The 23795-nt window shown below is 37.3% G+C and overlaps 1 protein-coding gene across 5 annotated transcripts in view; it reads left to right on the top strand.

Annotated features, from left to right (window-relative positions):
- Positions 1 to 23795, top strand: part of CDH13 (cadherin 13) — a 793216-nt gene that overhangs the window by 425137 nt on the left and 344284 nt on the right. For all 5 annotated transcript variants that reach the window (XR_009747137.1, XR_009747138.1, XM_061475030.1 and 2 more), the window contains exons 9-10: positions 37 to 219; positions 1185 to 1438. Coding sequence is in view for 3 of the 5 variants with exons in the window: in XM_061475030.1 (XP_061331014.1) it covers positions 37 to 219; positions 1185 to 1438 (437 nt within the window). In the remaining 2 variants the exon portion in view is untranslated. The remainder of the gene's footprint in view (positions 1 to 36; positions 220 to 1184; positions 1439 to 23795) is intronic.

Raw genomic sequence — 23795 nt, 5'->3', positions numbered from 1 at the left:
AACAATTTCCTCTATGTTGGTTTTCCTTTTTTCTAGTTTCTTGCTACAGTAAAGGAGGGAATCACAGGTGTAATAGTAAACTTAACCATTCGTGACCAAGATGACCCAGCAACTGGAGCATGGAGAGCTCTCTACACCATTATTAATGGAAATGCAGGACAGAGTTTTGAAATCCGTACCAATCCCCAGAATAACGAGGGAATGCTTTCAGTTGTCAAAGTAAGAACCGTTTGCTGTTCTACTATATTATTACTGGTAGGTCCACCCATTGGATTTACTGCATAGGAGAACACACAGCAAGGATTAGCTACTCAAAAACATGTAGTTGTCTACCAGCCCTTGTCCAAACAATATGTATAACCCTTCTCTCACAATAACCTTTTTTCTTTAGTCATAAAGACACGCCTGTTGCTAGCTATATTTCCATTGTGCTTAAATAACAGCTGGCTTTTAGGTGAGCATCGCAATTAATAGTGAGACTATTTTGTTTGTGACTGAGGGTATGATTAGAATTCAAGGGCCATATATTGCTCTCAGAGAACACAGATGCTAACACCAGGGAAATAAAGAGATGTGCCTTCTGACTGAGGATCTATTTTTGTTCCCTTGTTTGTAAAGTCTCATGAAAAAAAAAAATCATAATTTATTGCCTGTCTTTGTTTGAAGATAATCCTATACCTCACACTTGAAAAAAAAAAAAAAAGAAAAGAAATTAGCTGTTTGCTGCCTCTATCAGAATTTTCTCTGTTTGACTCCATATTCAGTTCTTAAGACAAATGGCATGTATTTCCATAGGGGTGCTTTTGATTTCAAGACAGGATTTGAGAAAAAAAACATAAGTTATTTAACATATGTAGCTACTAAGTATGACTAATCTGTTTGCTGAATACATATTACACCACAAATATATGAGAATTATATGTATGAGGTGTGGCAAAAAAGTATATGGTCTTGGATAGAGGGACATCTCCATCTTTCGTTGTCTATTATATCCATTACCATAAATGCACTTTAAAACTGCCATTGTGTTTAATGCTAAACTCTGACAATGTATCAGATGTAAGGAATGCTGTTGTCTTTTTCTGGCTAATTCTATCTTCTGAAAGTTTGCAATGGGGTACAAGGAAAAAGTGGTTAGTATTGTCCTAGCACCTTGCTCTCTGATTTTATTATATGTTTTACAGCCTTTAGACTACGAGATTTCGGCATTTCACAGGCTGATGATCAAAGTGGAAAATGAAGACCCACTGGTTCCAGACATAGTATATGGCCCCAGTTCCACAGCAACAGTTCAGATCACTGTTGAAGATGTGAATGAAGGCCCAATTTTCCACCCGAACCCGATGAGAGTGACAAAACTAGAAAATATCCCTATTGGCAGCAAGGTGTTAACGGTAAATGCCACTGATCCAGACACTTTGCAACATCAGACTATCAGGTGAGTGCAGTACCCTCTAATTTTCATCCATCAGAAAGTGAGTATGCCTTTTGTGCCCAAGAATTTGCCTACCGGTGCAGAATTAGAGTTGCTGTTTTACACAATACCGCAATACGAAGTGGCAATTTATCTTTTTTTCCTGCAATGGAGAGACTTAATATGGAAACAAAGGACTGCAGTAGACAGGGGGAAGTAGTTTTCTGGGCTATGAGATTGCTGCAGTAGAACAATTGAATGCCACAAGCATTAGACATAGCTTTGCATACAGTTTCGAAATTACTTTTAACCTGCTTGTTTATTCCTTTTCCTTCATGAGAGCCAGAAGAACATGTAAACATTGAAAATGTGTATAGAAATAATTATGTCTTACATATGGTTTAAGTCAATATATGATCATTTATATAATGTCCCTCAGCAAAATAATGACCATTCATCCACGTTCAAGGGCAGAGAAATTATTTCTCAGTGAAACACTGAAGCTTACAGTTTAAGCTTTTAGTAAAGTTAAAACTTGGTATTTAAGTGGCGCCATCATCTTACATTTTGATCCACCTGCTCTGGTCTTCTGGTTTTTAGATTTGTTGAAAAATGGAAGGTAAACCACTTTCTTCCCTAATACTAAATTAACTTTCCAGACAGCTTTTCTCAGCATTTGAGTGTTGCAGGTTAAGCACTATAACTAGAATCTATATCTATGTTTATTTTTTCATTCTTCTTTGTGAATCTAATTTCCCCTAGATAGAAATGTATATAAACGAGTATAAAGATCTTTGTGAGAATTATGTCAAAGCTTTACCTAAACAATGTGCGCTGTCAATCTATACCATAGATGCATGTTTCTTTACTATCACAGGGTTATTTAACAGTGATTGTGTACTTCTTAAAGAAGGTTTGATATATGTTCTATAAAAAAAAACAAATTTCTGATATTGAAGATGTTCTGTGTCAGTTACTAATGATGGTAAACATGCCATTACAAATGGCCTCACTGACAGCCTTGGATTCGAATGATGAGGTGAATTTACACAAGTGTGTTTATTACCAAGGAAAGAGGAAAAAGACAAGGCAGATAATTACAAGTTTCAATTCTCTGCATCACCTCAGAAATACCTCAGCAGCGTTACTCAGAACCCAGTTTGTGTAGGGAAAAGATATTTTTTCTCTTTGGGGTTGGGACTGAGTTTAAGAATCATAGAATCTTAGGATAGCTAGGATTGGAAAGGACCTTAAGATTATCCAGTTCAACCCCCCCCTGCCATGGGCAGGGAAAGCATACATATTAAAAAGCACACATGTTGAAGTTGTCCACAACTTTATTTTTATGGGAGATAAGAGAAGTTGTATTAATGAATGTAACAGTTGATTTTATGATGTTAAAAGAGAAAAGGAAAAAGTATAAGGATTTGGTTATCAAAAACCAACAATCCAGAAAGTGTTAGCTGAATTTTTCCCCTTGACCTCCTGATTTTGTTGAGTTTCTCATAGTTGCATTCATACTGAAATCATACCAATGACTTACTGAAAGCTCTGTTGGCTTTGAGTGTTGTTTGTAACCAGTTGAACAACATAAACACTTTCTGGAGTGCACAACATCTCACAGCTGGCTGCAAAGAAACTCTCAGATCTTGACTATAATTAGCTCATAATCTAAATGGAATTTTCCCAGAAGTTTTTCCATACCAGCATGGCCAAAACCTGGAAGGTTTTTAGCCAAAAGTAAGATTTTTCTTTTCTTACCCTCCATGTGTAGAAACAAAGAGCAGAAATAAGCTAGATTGAATTGAGAATAAAGCATGATCAAATACGGAAATGCAAATATGTAAATGGAAGTGGCTGTATAAGAGGAAAATAAGCAAATGTGATGGAAATCTGGGAAATGTGTAAAATGATTCAGGAAAGGCTAATCTGACTGCCTGTATATCTTTTTGATAAAATAACAGGAAAACATACACCGTCATTTTTAAAAGATGTTTTTAACCTTGGCAGGTATTATTGAAACATGGAGCTACTAGCAGTGAAAATGGAAACCTGTACTATGTCAGAATAGTTCCTACAAGCAGGTGTGTGGTTAGGCATACGTCCAGGACTTCTACAAAAAATTCATAACAGGCTACATGGTTCTCAAACTATGCTGATATAAATTATATCATCAGTATCACTGGTATGATTATACTGGTAAAATGAAGGCCAAGCAGGCACAATACATTCTTTTAAATGAGATATTGCAATTGCACTAAATATTGATGACCATGGATAAGTAATGTTTTGTGTCTGCAAGCAGTAACAAATACCAGATTTGATTTTGTGTGCTGTGTGAACAATGTACACCTAACCCAACAAAGTATTTATCTGTCCAAAATGTGTAGACAGATACAAACAGAAGAACAGCAGAGAGTAATATTTTTTTTTTCTTTCAAACTGTTACAACTGAGCTATGTCTAACCACAGGGATTTTTTTAATTAGTTTTCCATATAAACCTTGTAGGAGGGGCTGATGATTATTTGTAATCAGCAAATTTAGTTACTCTACTAGATAAAGCATGATAAATGCATTACAAAAGAACCATGAATAGTGCATTGTGCCATTGTCCACATCTAGATTGAATTTATTCCTTGAACATTGCATATCTGAATCAGATTCAAATGACTTATCTCTTGAAAAGCATGGCTTACTTTGTAAAAATTCTGAAGACAGCTGTACTTTTGAAGCAATTTTCTTTCTTATTCTTCAGCTTAAAGTGTTTTTTGAAGATTGAAAAAGGATTTGATTTAAAAGCTCAAACACGCTGGCCAAAATGTATTATACTGAAAAAAACAGGACTCCAATATTTATAAGACTCAAAAGCATGTACCTTGAGCCATGGCTATTTGTTTACCTACAATTAATTAGCAGTGAACTTTTGTGGTATCAGATCTTCTCTGATCTACTGATGTTAACATTCCAAAGAAACTCCAGGTAGAGGTAGGCACATCATTCTGGAAACAAGAAACACAAGCTCATATTGTCCAGCTAGATAATGTAGACATCAAATTTAATCTTACTCTCACTTATAACTGTTTAAAATTAGATTAACGTTGACTTTCACAACTATTCTCAGCTCCAAGACCTCCTATGAAAAGTCTGCAATAAGTACAGTGAGTTTTATACTATGGATGTTGTAGCAAGGAAGGGGCAAAGAGAGCCAGTGGTTTAGTCTGAACACGTGCCTTTGGATGGAAAATAGCTTGTGTTCCACTATGATCATTTGCAGAAAGTAAAGGAACCTGTTCAAGTTGGATCACTTTTCTCAGATTCATTAACCTATTTCTTTTTTTTTAAGTATTTAATTCCCTCTACAGTTTCTAACTTTTTCAGAATTAAAAAATGAAAGAAATCCAGCAGGCCCCATTTTAATTATAACCCAACAATTTATTATTAGAACAGTAATGAAGTTTCTGAAATTTGATTTCTTAATCAGGGATCATTGTTATTTTTGTGCCAGATTTAAGAGTTTAATTTTGGGTGCTTCTTCCCAACCTCTGAAATTTTAATCAGAAGTTTCAAGTGTACATGTCAATGAGAAGTTAAAGGCTAAATTTAATAACATTTTCTACCTTGGGAAATTAAAAGAAGAAACTCACTTTCTGAAATCTGTTATTAACAGCAGATCTTAATTAAACACAGTTACGGTCCTCAGTATTTGTCTGTGTGAAGAGATTGGTTTCAGTATTTTTCCCTTTTCTGGATTCAACAAGTCCAAAATATTACATCGTTAGACTTTTAACTATGTGTAAATAAGTTGTTTACTGCAATGTGTTTGTAATTTTTAATTAAAGCAACGCTGTTCTCTGGTTTCATGCTTTATCATGGCAATATATTTTTATTACCTACTGTGCTCTTGGATTTTAAATTATTTATATGAATATATTATCGTGGTATTTATTCTCAGTAAGCAATGTGACTCAATGTTCCAGAAATATCTTCACAAAAAAAAGTTTATTATAACTCTAAAATATACTTAATTCATTAAGTAGAATTAAAATGCAGTATTTGAAGCTGGAGAAGTTAGAAATAGAACCCAAACTGCAATGGGTTTCATAGGAGTATGAAATACTGCCAAAAATATCTGAAGCAATATATGTAGATAATATACATATTTGGGTATATGTGTAATTTTCATATCTGCACCTCAATCCAGCAGACCCCATGTAGTATAAGTGGCTTCTGGAAGCATAGGTACATTGAATTAGGGGTGAAGTCTCAACTGTAGAAATTTGAAGGCAAATTTTTTGCTTGGAACCTTACCATTAATTTCCAATTTCCAATTGTTTCAGATTAGTCATTTCAGATTAGAAAAGTCTGTGACAGATTCATCTACCCAGCTGCTTGCTAACCTGCAGCTTGGACATTTGGCTTCTGTAGCACTGCTGTTGGACTGGCTGTGTGCTTGATAGCTCTGCTAGTCTGGAAATATGCGCAAAGTCACACTTACTGCAATCATTTCCAAATAACAAATAGTGGTCTATCAGAAAGATGGATAGGCTCTGTTTCTCTTTACATTAAGTGCATTTTTCCATACAGCAAAGTAAGTGTATATATTAATGAGGCGTCATCCTTGAACATCAGACCAAGGGGATGATAAGGCTAAATCTAACACAATTCAAAGTGGATGATCACTTTCGTTTATTTGCACTTTTACCAAAAGCAACTGGACATCGGACTTGACATTGACCTTGGGAATGGAAACATTTACTACTAGACCACATTTTGCTTTAGATTACATCATCATAACTTTGGTGTTAGTGCCTATGGAGTTGGTGGAAGTCAGTGAAAATGTTCCAAACTTCTGTTGGTGGCAACCATGAACTGCATACTCTCTGTCAAAAATAAATACTTAAAATTTTGTAAAATAGTGCTGAAACTACACTGAAGGGGGATTTATAGCTCAATGAGTTTCTTCCAAATCTTAAATACCCAAGAAAACTAAGGAGAATTCACTTGAAAAGGCAAGTTTATTTCTATTACTTCCTTTTGCTGCTAATCACCACCCTTATACGTAATGAATATATAAACCATGAATTGCAAAGGCAGTTCAAAAAGCCTTTTTCCTGTCTCTTGCCAGGATTTTTTCAGAGATCCCAAACCTCCTCTGAACAAGGATGAGGCTTCAAACCACACTTCTGACAAACACTTAAGGGATCAATTTTGCATACTGTGTTGCACATCAAGCCTTTTCAAAGCACGTTTGTTGCAGGTGGAGGTCAATAAACTTGCTTTTTGAGATAACACTACAACCACTTACAGAAGTGCTATATAATGAGACGGAAGTCTAAGAGTGAATGCTTAAGATGTGACATACTTAGTCATCATTAAATATGTCTTCTAGAGTCTGAAGGATTTGCCTTTAATTCCTAACAATGGGAGATTTGTTTTCCTTGCGTAGACAAAAGAATAGTTCTATTATTATAAATGATTGGCTGAGCCATGCTCTCAGCATGCAGCATCAAAGTTTTTCACTGTAAGTTAGACCCAAGAGCATCTTAAGTTGGCTCTGCAGTTTTATTTATGGCCTGCCTGAACCCAGCCACTGGGAATTTGCAGTGCATGTCTAGATCTGAAGTTGCTGTATATTGGACAGTGCACACTGTTTTTCTTTTCTCTGAGTTAGACAGAAAGCCAGGTAGAGAGGGAATCTACTTGAATCTGCTCTTCTGTCTTTCCTGCAAAATTGTGAAATACAGAAGCACTACCTCTAGAGAGCTGCAATACTATGCCAGAAAAGGAGAGATTTAATCACTTCTGAAAGACAGAGTTTGGCCAATTCCCTCATGCTACAAAACTATCACCTATAATGGCAGGTACTCACTAATCAACTGTTAGCTCAACCGTACTCTACACAGTCTTTATACTGAAACTGTTTCTTGAATATGTTAATACTATTTGTGTAAGTAATCACTATGATATATTTCTGTTATTGTAATGATATTAATAACTGAAGGAAAAAAGTAACGAAAAAAGACATTGTCTTTTTTTTGCCTTGTTTTTTGACCAAACTGACTTCCACATTTTTTTTACCAAACGAAGCAGGAAACTCCTTTTTCCCCTTGCAGCAACCTCTCTAAGCCTTCATAGTGGTGGGAAAGAAGCAAAACTGTTTCTAGAATAGCAATGTACCTCCTTTATTTTCCCCTTATACCCTTGACCACTGTGATGTAACTCTAGAGGGGTGATAATGGCTTAAGAGTAAAATCAGGCCCCATTTTTCCCTGTTCAGAAGATGACTTGTAGCTGGCCAGCACTGTGCAGATACACTGAATCTGAAATAGTGTGGAGGAAGCAGCTGGTTATAAAAAAGAAATCTCTGGTAGGAACTGAGACGAAACTGAAGAGAACAAATGACTAGAGTAAAATCCCACTGCCAATAGAATTAAAAACTCTGCCAAATCTGGAAGCCAGGTCCTGTAAAAGCTGTGAACAGCATCTAACACTGACCATTCAAGAAAGCCACTTTCCACTCTGTCAGCTTCAATATTGGAGCTTTACTATTACAGGACTTTCTTTTCCTATGAGTAGTGAGCGGATGTCGATAGTCCGCCTCCCAAAGTCTGTTATTTGGTCCTCACAGGCATCCCCTGTGTTGCTTAATTTACAGCCAACCTGCCAACACCTCCCCTTCAGCATCTTGGAGAGTCCCCAGGAGTCTCTGATTCCGAAGTTGCTTCTAGTGCTTCTCCTGATGTCGGACGCCTCAAAGTCTCCCCTGTTGTTTTTGCCCTCTTACTGATATTCTCTGCCTATGTGTTGTGGCAGACTGTAGGCCTCTCCTCTCCTTGTCTGCTTTTGTATATTTTACTGCTTAAGGACAATCCCAGCTGACCAGTTGGTGCTGAGATTTGAATATTGCATTTTGCCTTACAAGGGGGTGGGGAAACTCTCATACTTTTTCTTGTCTATGTTAAAGTCTTATCTTACTGCTTGGTTCTTCCTAGCAGTTGCCAGGTTGCTATAACACCCATTTTTGTCTACTCTCTGCAGTAGAAAAGGAGGCAGAGCAGACAGCAAATTTTCACCACGACTGAATGAAGCAGTTCACCTAAGAGCACTGTCCCTTTCCTGAGGAAAAAAAAAGAGATTAATCCTTCTCTGTTAATTAGTCACCAAAATGACAGTCTGAATTAAGCTAGTAAAGGCTACCTAAAGTAGTCCCAGGAATTCTCAATCCATTTATTCATAGTTTTGCAGGAAATGCAGCTGCCTGAAGCTAGACTTTATCACTTCTGACAATACTTGTCAGAAGATCATATTCCTAAAATTTTCCATCTGCTCTACTCTGTTGGCATAAATCATACTTAATATGTTGATATTAAAACTATAGATGATAGAATTGAGAATTTGTGTTTCCATGTAATCAAATAAGCCACAGAAACAAATTTTAACTTCCCTTGATATTACCTTAAGAATCCCAAATTCTTGATTAATAAGGATGAATGTAACATTTAAGGGGAGTTTAATTAGACTCTCTGTCTTTATCCTGCATAACAATATTATGCCACATTATGATTTCAACCATGTCAGCACTCAGAATGAATGGCTGTGAACTGTGAAATTACAGGGCACATTTTTCATGTCACTGACTAAATGATATTGCAGATCTTCTTGAGAAATATAACAATAGGATAGATCAGTCACAAGTTATGCTTGCAGTGGAAGTCAGATTTTGACAATAACTTACTTTGTCATTACTGTTCTCTTCTAGTTTCAGAAAAGGCAGGATTTTTTGCCTCTGGAAGAAGTGAAGTATCTTGATTATAATAAGTTAGCTATCAAGTCTGAGGAGGCAAGTTGGCAGAGAAGAGGGTTGTATGAATGTCTGTTAATATTTTAAAGCCATAGCAATCTTAACTTCCACTCAGCCAAGTTAGATGGGGTGTGTGTGTGTCTATGTAGTTATAACTTTTGGTGGTGCATTGATAGCAATTTGTTTGGGCTGGTAATATGTAAGATTGCAGTTCCAGTGACCAGATTTATTTTATGCAAAGGCTAAACCTGGAAAACCAGGCACTCAGATAAAAGTTTTCCAGGAAGACTGTAAAGCATCTAGGCCAGAATCCTGTCTTCAAGTGAAAGTACATAGTTAAGCCATTCTTGGTCTCCTCGTGGAATTCAGCCCTTCTGTCTTTAAAGCATGAAGAGACTTCAGATGACCTAGGGCAGGTGTTGTCTGTCATTCATGTCCTGGTTAGAAAAGGAAAATACTGTAAGTAAGTCCTGTTATGAAGACATGAGGTTTTAATGTTACAGCTATTTTGCCACCTCCAGAATAAGGACAGAATAAACCATGGATACACTCAGTTCAGTGGCAAAATTCCCACTGAATCTGGGTGTAGGATTTCATCTGAGATCAGAAGCTTTCACAAATGCACAGAAATTGTGTTGTAAGTTTAGAGCCACCGCTCAACTGCAAGACACACATACTTTGTGCATTTCAAGATGTAATGAACCCCGTATTCTTTCAGACTCACAGGTGGTTATTCTTGTAGTGGAATTTAGGTTCAGTGAGTGGAATTCAAGCTCAGTGAAGAAATTGTCAGGAGGTTTAAGCAGTTTTGCTAAATGGAGCTCTGCAATGTTACTATAATAGGAAAAAGTCTTGTGGAGTTCAATTGAAATTTTTTTTTTATTAACTTAGTAATAAGGATGCCAATTTCTGTAAAATAGTTTCTGAGTAAGAGTGGAATTATGCCATTTGTTAAGCAGCAGTAAGCCTGCAGATTCATTCTTGGTTCAAATGTGAATTGCTAGGGACTGACTTTCTAATTTTGTGACAATTATGCTCTAGGTAAATATGCATGCCTTCTCTACATAGAGCTAGATAATTATTATCCATGTGATCCCTTGGGGCAGCTTCATTTGGGTAGTACTTAGCATAACATTGCCTTGGAGATTCCAACCTCTCTCACCCAGATTTCATTGCGTAGTCCAAGCCCTGGGGAATTTTTACACTTTTACCTATTTTAATGGGCCTGTCAGGGTAATGTTTCCTCTTTTTTTCTTTCAAATGGGAAATTTCCAGTAGAATTTTACCTGCCTAAAGCCCATCCTCTCTGGAGATGCAGCCCTGGTCATTGGTAGCATTTTATACACAAAAAACAAATGCAGCCACAGAGTTTATCTGGTGATGCTTCAGGGCTAAACCAAGAAATTTCTGCATTAGTAGAACACAAGGTTTGCAGCTTCAAAATGGAGCACTCAAAAGTTGCTTACGGGCCTGAAATCTTTGAAGTTATTAACCAGTGTTTAAAATACATTTTAGTGGAGAAAGAAAACAACACTGTTTCAGTTTTTCATTTCTCCATCTCAGCTGCTAATTCAGTTTGACTCATGGAAACAGTTTCCGAGTTTAGGTTTTTAAGTACAAGGAAAGAGAAAAAAGAAGAAAAAGCCCACAATAACTTTAATCATTTTATGACTGTAGCCCTTTGAATGTGTCCTTCTTTGTGCAGTTCAGTGAGTTTTTTCATTTCAGCTTCTATCATTTTAGGAAAAAATAGCAAATGCTTTTAGTTTTAAAGGTCTTGAGGTTTCCATTTTTTGTCTGTCAAGTTGAAACATTAAAATTCTTCCCATAGAAGAATGCTATGGTCATGCCTTCAGCGCTACGGACATGCGCTGAGGGCAGTTGGCAAAACATTTGGATCCCTAATGACAAGGGGAAAGTGCATGACGAAGTTTAACTGTTGGGCATCCAACCTGGATTAAATAGCATAGAGTGAGTAAAACATAATAAGAAGCTTAGGAGAGGATTAGATACCTTTGATTTACAGAGCACTATATATTGTGTGCACTGAATGTAAAACATACCAAGCAGAAAATAAAGCTATATATGACCAAATAGTGGAAAACTTTTTTGCCTCGTAGGTACTAAACTGCAGTTAGGTACCACCTTGATGTAACGTTTATCAACAGCAGTCAGTATGGTACATTAAAGTTAAACGAACAACTGTAATTCTTCCATTTTTGGTCTTTTAAGTACTTAATCATGTAACATCTAATGAAAGCTCCTTTTGTTTCATAAACAAATGCTTTCATAGAGCTTTTTGCTCTAACTTCTTCACATTTTCCATCACTGGCCAGCAGATTTCTTAAATGACACACATTTGTCATGTTGCTTAATGTACGTCTAAAAGGGGCTTGGCTATTATGATGATGAACATGATATAAAAATTGTGCTGTATAGAGTAGATTTATTGCGGGCAGTATATCAAAGAAAGCATTCAGATGTACACCACACACTTGCCCTGATAGAAAAGATGTTTTCTAATCTCCAGAGGAGCATTACCTAGAACCGTTCAGCATGAACTCACCTTTTAGCAAATTAATAATAATTTCCCCTGTAAAGAATATAGTTTAATTTTTTATTTATTTGAAAAGACACAGGGCATTTTTCATGGGTTGTATGCTACACGTTGAAAAATATATATAAAATGGCCATTATCTTAATCTGGCTGTACCCTGTGACATGCTTTTCCGAATATCTAGCAGAACTTAACTTCTGTCAGTATTCTGTATGAACATTTATATGTACAGGACCAAATTTGTTTTGCAGTAACATGACTTAGACAAGGGATACAATGTTTATCCCCTTAGTGAATATAACTGAGTGTGAAATCTGACTTTTGATGGTTTTGTTCAACAAGTGAAAAGTAGTATTTCATTTTTCTAACATCTCTTGAAGGCGCAGGCAGCAAGGGAGGAGCAGGGTCAGGGAGTAGAATTCAGTGCATCAACCTATAACACATGTAATGACCTAGAGCTGATGGCATTATAAATAAAACAGCATTATTTTAATAACTTTGTATAACCATAAGTGGTTATACAGAGTCTTGAAAAGTGACAACAGCCGAACAGTTTAAAGGGAAGTCTCGTGGGTTTGAAAGATCATTTGGACAGCTTGAATGCTGCTTCGTATCTGAATTCATAGAATCTGATTCACAGAGATTAGAAAAGGTAAATCACACTTCCCTTTTCATCTGTCATGGTCATTAAAGATAGTGAGCTAGGCAAAGAAAAGAAATTGACCTAAAATAAAGGAAAAAATGTGACACGATATCCCACATTGCTCCAACATTTAGGACAGAAAGTGGCTGCATGCTTTTTGCATAGTTGGGTGTACTCAGGCAAATAAGCCTCAGGGGATTGCCTATTATTACAAAAAGAATGAAAGAGAATTAATTAAGTTTCTTCTGTGAGAATTGCACCCATGAAGTGCATAATGTATTCAAAATCAGATAAAAAAAGAATGAAAATGTAATTTGTGTTATTATTAGCCAGGAATGAATGTTTCTTTTTCTTCAAATTATTGGATGGTAGTTTGATATTTTTTTCTTTAATATTGCATTCTTATTATCATAATGCTACTGAATTTCTCCCCCTTCTTAGTTATTGTATACTATAAGACTAAAAAGTATTTTTACTCAGTGGGTATTAATTACTTTGGGACACATAACTATACAAAAGCATCAGGCAGTCTATTTTCCTACTATAAATTGTTATTTTTAAACAAAGCAAAACTAAAGAACTAAAAGGAAGAAAACTTAATTGCTGCAATAATAGTACCAGAGTGATACCTTTTGTGGAATTAATTGAGTTCTGTTTGTATGGAAACAAAGTTATTAATTTTTTGTCTCTTTACTAATTTTTAAAACCCTTTGAGAATTTCCAGTTCTTCTGGACAAAGTCAGCCCATTAATCAAACGTTAGACATCCTTCCATATATGCTTCACGTAGACATTGATATGAAATCATCATGTTCATGAATTGTAATATGCAACTGAAAATAAGGATAAGGTTTTTTACTAGGACATCAATTTAGCACAAGTTATACCTAAGTGCCTCTATATTTTCCAAACGTAATGCCTACAAAGTGTAATTCTCACATATCTGTGTGAATATTTTCGTAGAATTTCCTTTAGAAATCCTTTTTGGATGGAATTATTTGCATGCTTGTGCGTGTATAAAGTATTTTTCATGAAGAAACACTAGGAATTTAGAGGAGATATAGGGAAATGTAGGCTACAAAAAAAAAAAAAAAACTTAATAGAAGGTTATTTAAAAAACCCACATCCTTATTTCCTGCTTTTGCACCAACCTTTAGAAAATTCAACTTTCATAATAGATGCTTGGTAGATTACATAGGCAGCAAGGAGTTGGTTGGTACCCGACCATGACCAAAATCATTCTGTCTTGATTCTGCTTCATTCTGAAATATTTTGACTGGGTTTGGAACTCCACATATCTCCTCCCTAAAGGTAGCATTGTAGGAAGCTTTGGGCTTGAGCCAGAAGAAGCCTTTCATTCTACACCTCCTCCTCCCAGTGCCATGTACCAGGAAGAACTGGAATTTCCAGAACACTGTTATTGCTTCTGTCAAGCTCCCTGCCTCAGGGATGGGCAGCAGCATTTTATTAGGTTAGAGCTGGCATCAGCGTCATGGTGGGTACAGGAGATGTGCAGATATGGGTGTGCTTGGGCCCATGTAATGGGATGCCCAGGTGGTTCAGTGGGAGACCACGGGCTGCAGCACCAACAGCAACATATGGCTGTGGGGTGGCAGGAGAGGCTGAGGGGCCATGCTGCAGAGCACTTTGGGCTCACACAGTTCTCCCTGTTGACCAGATTCTCTCCAAGAGATGTCAGGTATTAATTCAGTTGTTATTGTGAACTGGGAACGTGAAATATATTTCTGGGGACCCCCTCCATGTTCAGCAAAGGCAGTGCTCTAATGTGAGAAAAAACAAAATTTGAGCCTTTTTTTTTCGTGGATCAGGTTCAGCTCAACTCCCAGAATCAGTGTTTTGTTTTTATTTTGAAATCCAATGTGGATCTTTGCCCCTCAAGATTATGCCTGTCAAATACATGAAAACACACTCTTATAGGATTAACAATCAATATCTCACCAAAATAAGTTCCTGGAAAGGGAACATGCACCAGGTGCATGTTTTACACTAGCTGTCACATACATGCAGTTTAAACATTGCTGGGGGCAGTGCTGTGTGCCTGATGGAGAAAGGAGGAGGAGAGATCAGGAATGGAGCTGTTTTTCTTGCCAGGCCTCTCCGAGGCTTTTCAAAGTCAGCAGAACATTATTGCTGTCCTATCATATCTTGTGTTACGGCACTCGCCTTAGAAATAGCTGAATCTTAGAAATAAAATCCTGTGCAAGTTCAGCCAACTCAGGAACTCCCCAGCTCTGTCAGCACAGGAAACTACTTCGATTACTTTTCTGGCCGTATCAGCTTCTTCAGAGATTTTCTTTCTGAATTGCTACTTATTGCATAGTCAGTTTATTGTGTATTAAATTTTGTCCTTTCTTATGCTGGTACTTTTTTTTTCCGTCTTTTTTTTTCTAAGTTATGAAAATGCCAGTGAAAATATTTATGCTGTTTCATCACAGCAAATATGTATGTAATTTATTTTCTTTTTTTCTGAAATACCTGATACAGCTAGGAGAGCCCTAGTTTTCTTGAGGAAAAACCTCATGGAATTAAGGCCCAGGGCTCAAGTAACTTTTTTTTTAAGTATTTGGCCTTTATAATGACATTTTTGTGTCCCACAGGTATTTAGGAATAAGAAAACTGCCATATGATTATATGATATCTTTTCTGTGAATTGCTGGACCTGACCTTCGCTGTAGTTACATGTTAATCGTAGCAGATACTTCACATTCCTCTTAAAGGGATGAGGGTTTCCCACGTTATCTAAGACAGAGTCTCAGTCTCTTGTTCTTCATTGCTTGGAACCTTTCACTCTGTCTTTTCTGACCTTAACTTCACAGATTAAGCAGACATTTTCTTCATTGCATCTCTATTACAACTTTAACTAACTTTGATTTCAAGGTTGAGGTTTGTGAGTCTGGAACTTCCTTTCTAACAAAATGTGACCTCAACACTAAAAGGACATGGAACTGTTAGAACAAGTCCAGAGGAAGCCACGAGGATGATCAGGGGCTGAAGACAGGCTGAGAAAGTTGGGGGTTCTCATCCTGGAGAAGAGAAGCTGCGTGGAGACCTCAGATCAGCTTCCAGGGGCTGAAGGGGACTACAGGGATGCTCGAGAGTGACTCTTCATTAGCAACTGTAATGACAGGACAGGGGGTGATGGGTTTACACTGAAACAGGGGAAGTTCAGGTTAAAAATAAGGCAGAAGTTCTTTGCTGTGAGGGTGGTGAGGCCGTGGCACTGGGTGCCCAGAGAAGTGGTAAATGCTCCACCCCTGGCAGTGCTCAAGACCAGGTTGGCCAGAGCCTTGGGGAGCACGGTCTAGTGTGAGGCATCCCTGCCGACGGCAGTGGGGTTGGAACTGAATGATCTTAAGGTCCTTTCCAACCCAAACCATTCTATGATTCCGTAACACAATGTTTGTCTTGTTAGTATTTTTGCTTTCTGGGGCTATGATCCAGATATCCGTGGTAGATTTCACCAAAATGCTGCACTTTCAAGGTCTCATTAACTTCAAAGTAACTGTCCATTCAGCAATGTTTACAGTGTCTTTCAACTGTTAAAAATTCATTATATTCCTTTCTTTGGAATTGCACTGTTTTGACTAATACTTGTGTTATGACTTCTGTATGAACTACTGAAGCAGTTCATCTTTCCTATTTCCCTTCCCCCCCCCCCCCATTTTTTAAGCATATTAAAATAATAACAATAATTTTTAAAGCTATTGATGATTGATACCGGGCACATATTCCCTTGTAAAAGTTCCAGTCTTTAAAAAAAAAAGAAAAAAGAACTGACAAAATCTCCATCTTTCACCTCAGGATCAGAATTTTATCTTCCGCTAAAGGTTATTATTCTCTTTATTAATGAGCATGACAAAAACATCTCACATTTTTTGTCTTTCAAATTCCAGAGTAGAGTCCCCCACATAAATCAGGCAAGCATTTCAGTTTTAATTCATATGAAATTCATAGTTTCAGCACTCTTTCCTTGCATTTTCTCTAGCATTGAAGAAGTGATAATGACTATATGTAGTAAGGCATAAGATAGAGGAAAGTCATGCTATTAATAATTACGAATGCCTTAAAGTTAGCCAGAAGTTGTGTTCCCAGAGATCCCACATGTGGGTGTTCAGAATTAGGCACTGCTCTTTCCATTTGTGTCATTGTGCTCACTCTTTGTTTCCCAATGGACATCTGTAAATAATGGGAAAATCCGCACATGTTTAGTACCAAAGGAAGCCATTCTGCTGAATCTGAGAGACCTAATTCAAAGAATGTCCTCCTTGGCACTACTTGCTGCTCTGGCAATAGGGAGAATGGCCTATGATAGCTCTCGACTTTATTTTTAATTATTGTCAGAGTGGCAATGAGTTATTCCCCATCTCCGGGATAATCAAGTCTTGATGTCCTCTAGATTTATACAGGACTGTAATTCCCTGGAAAGACTTGATGAGAAAATGGCACAAAAGCAGCAAGTGAGTGTGAAAGAAACAGCCAAAGGAGTGCACAGGGGATGCTGGTCACACGAAGTTCTGCTTCGAGAGGCGTCTATACTGCAAAGGCCCTAGATTGGCACAGGACATAAACTGTGCTAAAATGATTATTCAGCATATTCACCAATTTGTTACACTTTCCATTTGGAAATTAATTTGCAGAAATATTAATTCTCCTCTTTCCTTATGAGACGAGTCCCAAAGTTAATGGATGTTAATAGGGTCCAAGGCTGGATCTCTTCAGTGTGTATTGCATAGGCTGAGGTTGCAAACCTGCACTGGAGCTAGGACTCATGGTCTCCCTGCCCTGCCTTTCTGGGGAGAGATTCCAGTCCAAGGGGTGTTTTCTTTGTGACTTTAGTATTAACTATGGCAAAAAGGAGTTTTCCTGGCAGCTGGTAGAAGCAATCCCTTGCTGTGACCAGCCAGCTCCTGGCAGTAGGACCTGCAATCCAGCAAGAGTTGTGTTCATCCAGGTAGACTAATGCTTCACAGTAGTGAGCCACTTCTTACCAATTTTCTGACCACCCCTTAGGAAAAAATAGCTCCTACTGAATCTGTAGAAATGTGCCATTTCATGGCTGTGTTCAATAGTGACATTTCAGTAGTGAGTCTGCTGGGCTCTTATAAAAAATATCCAATCTTTTCAAGAGCTACCGGGACCCCTGCTTGAAAGAGAACACAACGAATGGATTTGCAGCAGGAGAAGCTGCTTTAGCTGGAAGCACAGTTACAAAGAACTGGCATGTGCAGAAACTTGATAGAGTTTTACTGCCAAAAACCATCTCTAGGTAGTTTACAAAAGAACCTCCAGCTCATCTCATATTGATTAGCTTTTCAGGCACAACTGCTACAATGAAAAAACTATCGCTGATTTGCATGTGTTGACAATTATTCTAACAGTAACAACCTGATTATACTAGTGTGTTAGTCCCAGATATGGTGTATTATTCCCTAGTTTTAGGAATAATTTAGATAGTTGTAGCCTTTGGGTTCATTTAACTGTATGCCTAATCACTTCTGATTAAAAAATACATAAATGAGTTTGTGAACTTTTTTGTTACACCTCAGCTTTTAGGATTAATTTTTTGCCCTAAAGGAAAAAAAAAAAAAAACCTGAAAATTAAATCTTGGCAGCAAGAAATGTTTGAAAGACTGTACTATAACAACAAAAAAATGTTTTTTTTTCTCATAACATTTTACTTAACTGCTTAATTATTACAATTTTTGTGTTTTCATTTGATTAATTGCTGTAGGTTTTGTGGTTGGGGTTTGTTATTATTCTAGTTGCAATGACTCTTCTGTTACTTTCTTCATGTTTACCAAGGGTTTTAATCCTATTGTTTCTCCACACAAATAAGTAATTAGTCAACCATTTTCTCATCTGATATTTCTCGGTGGCAGGAGACTGGAAACTGAATTTCATCTCATTTTTCATTCTGTTTTGTTCATATCATATTAGATAGAGAGTTGCAATGAAAGTCAACCTGCTAAATCACTGATGTGACAAGCAAAATAAAGCTGAAACGATAAATCTTTTGGTGGGGTGATAAGGTGGGGTGCCTAATTTTAAAAGCGCCCTGCAGATGGAAACAAGCAAATCCTATGTGCAGTGTGGCTGCAGCCCCTGGGACAGAGGAACCACTTCCAGTGGTAAAATCTGTGCGATGAGAGCCCCAGCCTGACAAATGATTGGTCCCTAGTATCTGAGCAATGGGGCTTGCTGTCTCCTAAGTCTGATGCAGAGCAACACCAACATTTCTTTTTATAACACTAATTTCCACTGCTCCCTCTGTGCTCCCTCTGATTCAGTGAGTAGCAGAAGACAATATTGAGTATGTATCGATCTGTCAGCAGAAGAGATGAGCAGCTGAAGTCCCTGCGTTTGACTTTTTGTGCTGTCCCATCTGCCTCAGTGTGCCTGGGTTGGCAACACTTCATTTTAACTTCAGTGACACAAAATACATTTATTTCAGTGAGAGGTGTGCCGCTGATTTCTGCCCACTAGGCCGGCACTTGGCTCTGAGTGAAGCCATGAGAAAATTCCACAAATAGAGATATCTCAGCATTATCATCTCCTCCCTATAAAACAATGTTTATATTGCAGCCCAGTTAAATGCAGCTAAGATGGAAGGGCACGTGTGTTTTGCTCTTTCCATTTGTTAGCTTTGTTTTAACCAGAGTCATTCCTGCCAAGATCTGTTTCTTGTAGAAATTATGCTTTGGGGAGAGGGGAATTCAATTTTCTTTTTTTCTAGATGTATTTCTTCTTAATTATAATTTTAAATTGGAATTTTACTTTTGCAAAGTGGAAATAGAATATTCCAGTGTTTCTAAGTGTATTGGCATATCGGTGTAGGCCAAGTAGTTGTCTACAGTTTCCATTTCACTATTTTGCCTGACTTTTTAAATACGTTATTTCAAAAAAATACACTTTTGACTGTAAAAATAAAACTCCAAAGCTAACAGCTGAAAAATCTGAATTACACTTTCAGCACTTTCCTGTGACTTACTAGTATAGAAAAGACACTAGTGGAAATGCTGTAACAAAGATAATTTTTCCTCCAAAACATTGGGCAGGCTCCTTTTTTTGCCATAAATATCTAGATATTACTCATAAACTGAAAGGGTGACTGAAACGAAGTGGCTCATGTGGAAGGTTCTTCTAGAGATTATTTTGTTTTTATACAGCACAGAAGAATGTTAGTGCTGAGCTGCTTCAGAGGTATCTCAGACCTGATGCACCACAGCATTCCCACTCTGGTTCTCTGTAAAATACGCATTTTTTTAGACCAAGCTGAAATGAGTTTTTCTGGAGAGTGAATCATTGGAAAGCTGATACTAACAACAAATGTCAGACCAAAACACAAATGTTTATAAACCCGATGGCCTTAAAAAGCAATTTATCAGTCTTGTGCAGCACCGCAATACATACTTTAGCAGTATATTTATCCTGTCCGCTGTACATCCTAACTGATGTGCATGCACTTTGGAGGGGATTATTATATTATTTCATGTGCCAGGCTGGCATTGAAGCCAAAGACATATGATGCCTTTTCCGATAGGGTTAGAATAAAGTATGTGCATGCTTATGTTTACATGTAAACTCCTAGAAACTTGAGAGATGCTTCAGGATTGCTCAGGAAAAAAGGGCTGCAGTGAGTTACTACAGATTGCCTTGCCCAGCCTGCAGCACTGAGCTGGGCACTAGTGCGTAGCTAATGAATTCACCGTAGAATATGTCCCGTTTATCAAAGAGAAACATGAATTTTCAGTGACCAAAAATGCACAGAGTGACTTGTGGCACGATGCTGATGGGGATTTTAATTTTTTTTTTTTTTTAAATTGTACTCCAAGTTGACATTTGCAGCCTGTGAAAATACAGACAAGTCTGAAAGCCCATAAACCTGCTCCATGAAGCTGAAAAATGGCTGTTGCGCAAAGCTTCTATCTTCAGCAAGTTTAAACATGCATCTGACCAAATATTTTTCTCTACAGTGTTGCCAGAAAATGTGATTTATTTCAGGTTTTAGATAGTGTTAATGATATTCTTATCCTGATTAATAATAGTATATACCAATTAAGTTGGCTTTGTATGTTTAAAAAAATCTTATTTTACGGAATCTAGCCAAAGTAATTTGAGCATGTCCAAATCTCTGCAGGAGAGCACTGCAGGAGGTACTTCACAGCCTACTGCACATTTAGCATATAGCCACACTTTTAGCAACAGCACTCCAATCCAAATTCAAAACCAGACATTTTGTGTGACCATATATTTAATGGGAAAAGATGGCTAACTACGCTTAGTTTGCTGACTGTTGAATGTAAGTACGTCAAATATGGGGACTGGAAAATACAAACAGGGGACAGTTTAGATTTCTGACTTTTTAATCGCATCTCTTGAAGCTTGTTGAGCGGTTCTTAACCCTGTGTTAATATAGTGTGTTTGCAAAGGATTTGTGTACATCAGGGTTTTGGCCAGACCCAGTAAATTTAAGATTCAAAACTGTGGTGATTGTTTTGAGGAACCACATAGTTAGGTCTTTAGAATAGTTTCTGAAAGCCCCTAGGACTAGTATGAGCATGTACATTTATTATTTCTCTTGTAACCTGGATAACCTGGCCTGTTTTTTTTTTTTGAGATGAATAAATGCTTATATTTTATCTCAGTAACATCCATGGTGAAGCACTTGGGCTTCTGTTCTGCAAAGGAAATGCTTTTTCAGGTTGCATCAGCAGCACAATGGGTATGGTGGGATAGTTTGAAATTGCTTGGTAGACAAGTCTCCTGTGTACAGACTGCAGACCTGTTGCAAACAGCACATTGAGCAGTCAATATGTCTACAAACAGAGTGAAATTGCCTGCTCCATTCCCTCAGGAAGTTCAGGACCTGCACACTCAGGGACAGAGTAATGCGTTGAAAGTGATGTGGCACAGGGGATTTAGCAAGTGCTGGAGTAGCATTGCCTATCTGCTTGCCTACAGCGATGCATATATGTAGTGTTACGTACAAAACCCAGCACCGATCGGTTTTTGCCCCTCTGTTCTACTATGCAGCCACTTACTTGCTGATATGCTTTTGCTATTATTTCAAGCATTGGTATTTGAATTGGTAATAAATCAGGAAAAAAAAGCTTAGCTTTGAATTATTACTCAGTTATGCCTGCGTAACAGAACACTCTCAGCAACAGCAGAATTATGTTGAAATTTTCATTGATCCTGTGCCCATAATAGTAATTTTATAGTTGACAACACTGTCACTTTTAACTGTATGCGCTCACTTGAAAGGAGTTGCAAAAGAAGGCACCAGACTGTTAAGGCAGACCATTGCCAGCTGCAGAGGAGATGGGTGGTTGGCATTGGCATTGGACTACAGACCATCCTTGGCTCTTGAAAGAGATATGAAACAGTGTGATGCTCACATGCAGGCTCAGGTCCAGGCATTTTCAAGTGGAATGGCAAGCTGCCAGCCTCTGAGCTTACCTCACACAGAAGGATGTGAAGACATCCTGTCCTATGTATCTCAGTAGCAGTTGTAGAGTTCTTCTGGGATGATAAAGAAAGAAAAATATATTTGGGTATTCAAATGGAAAGCGCATGTGGAAGTAATATTGAAAGGAGATATGAAAAGCCCTTTGGAATAACTGATTTTTCACAGAACTGCTTACTGGTAGTATACTTGCAGCTAATGTGATGAAGCAAATACGAGTCTTACTGGCAACTTCCCTGTATCTCATTGCCAGAACTTTTTGTTAATACAGGGAATTCAATTAACCCTGCTAATTAATGCTTCCTATTGCAGGGACATGCTTTGTCACACTAAACACAAGGACTGTGGATTACATGTTTTTGACCTGTACAACATAGCACTTAGGGGTTGCAGCAGAAAATTTTGGGCAGTAGCTTTATACCTAAGTATTAAACTAAAAGCAAACCTGTATATTCACATGCATTTTGGTATTAATCCATTTTATTCATTGACATTGTTCTTCAATATCTGAAAATAAGTGAAAACGCACAACTGCTACAAAGACATTCTTCCAGTGGCTTTAATGACACAAACACTTAAAAAAAGAAAAAAAAAAGAGAAAGAAACTTGGAAGTTGCATTAAAAATATCTTTACAAAATCAAATGTTAATACAGTTACAGTAATATCTGTTAGAGAATTACTATTATTGCTTTCATTCAGGCTGGGTTAGCAATTAGCCTGCTGTGCATGGCTGTGAATATACATATAGGAGATGTAAGCTGGGCTCCCAAAGCTTATAACTTTACCAGTATGGGAGCAGGAATGCTTTTGTTATCATATAGTCAAATAGCAAAAAAATTCCAGTGTGTCATCGTTAATGAGTTTGGCGTGTACTTCTGCTGGAGAATTGCTGCGTTGCAATAAGGTTTCCTTTCTGTTCTTTCTGGTGCCATATGGTGCCCTAATTAGTGCAGGTAAAAGGCAATGATAGCATGGCAGAAAAGATAGAGCATGATGGGAAGCAGGCTGATCTCTAGAGCTCTACACTATGTCATCTGTATATAAAGCATATGAAGCCCAATGCAGTTTAAATCCAGATTTTTCATATTACTTCTATTATGGGAAGCATTTTTGCCTTTCTCTTAGAAGGACCACTGTTTGCATAGGCACATACATTTATGTTGTAATTCTCTGCTGGTCTCTTCAACTACCTGGGAATCTTTTTTCCAGAGGTAATAGCTCTTTCTTTTTCAGGTGGACTTGATATAATGAGATGAAATTCATATTGGCTTGATTTAAAGATTACATATTGTCTGTATTTAGAGATTACTTTTCGTATTCAGAGGCAAAAGGAAGTTTTCATGCTGAGCTCTTAGGCACAGGCAATACAAAATCACCTTCTCCACTGTTCATTTTACTTGAATAGTTCATGAAGAGCTCATAGAAAAATTTCAGAGACTGCCATCACTACTATAGTCCCAGCAGGAGCAAGACAGATATAGTAACTTCAATATGTTACCTAATTGTAGGTGAACTGCTATGGATTCATACATGTGGATAATGTGAATGCTTTTCATTCAAAATACAAATGTGTAGCTATATTTCTTTGGTGAAATATTGGCTCTGTTTAACCGGTATTTTTTTTTCACTTATGTCAGTGGGACTAAAATCCTTAAAAGCAGTAAATGCATGGAAACTTAATGTATGAAAAATTGTATTTCTGATACTGACTCCTTTTGGTCAGATTGAAACTATCGAAATGGATACTGTCAATATTTTAACAGTTTCAGTTTCACCCAAGACCAGTAAGCACACACACACATATGTATATTTATGTATGTATCACAGAAAACATGAATTTTTACTCATCTGGGTTTAACTCTATTTTACACATAATTTAAAACAAAGAGATG

Source organism: Pezoporus flaviventris, unplaced genomic scaffold (genome assembly GCF_033815535.1).
Source record: "Pezoporus flaviventris isolate CSIRO_AGI_PZ_B2104156 unplaced genomic scaffold, CSIRO_AGI_Pfla_v1 ptg000082l, whole genome shotgun sequence".
In the NCBI taxonomy this organism is placed as follows: domain Eukaryota; kingdom Metazoa; phylum Chordata; class Aves; order Psittaciformes; family Psittacidae; genus Pezoporus; species Pezoporus flaviventris.
The sequence above is the reverse complement of the archived record's forward strand: the minus strand, read 5'-3'. Positions and strand labels throughout refer to the sequence as shown.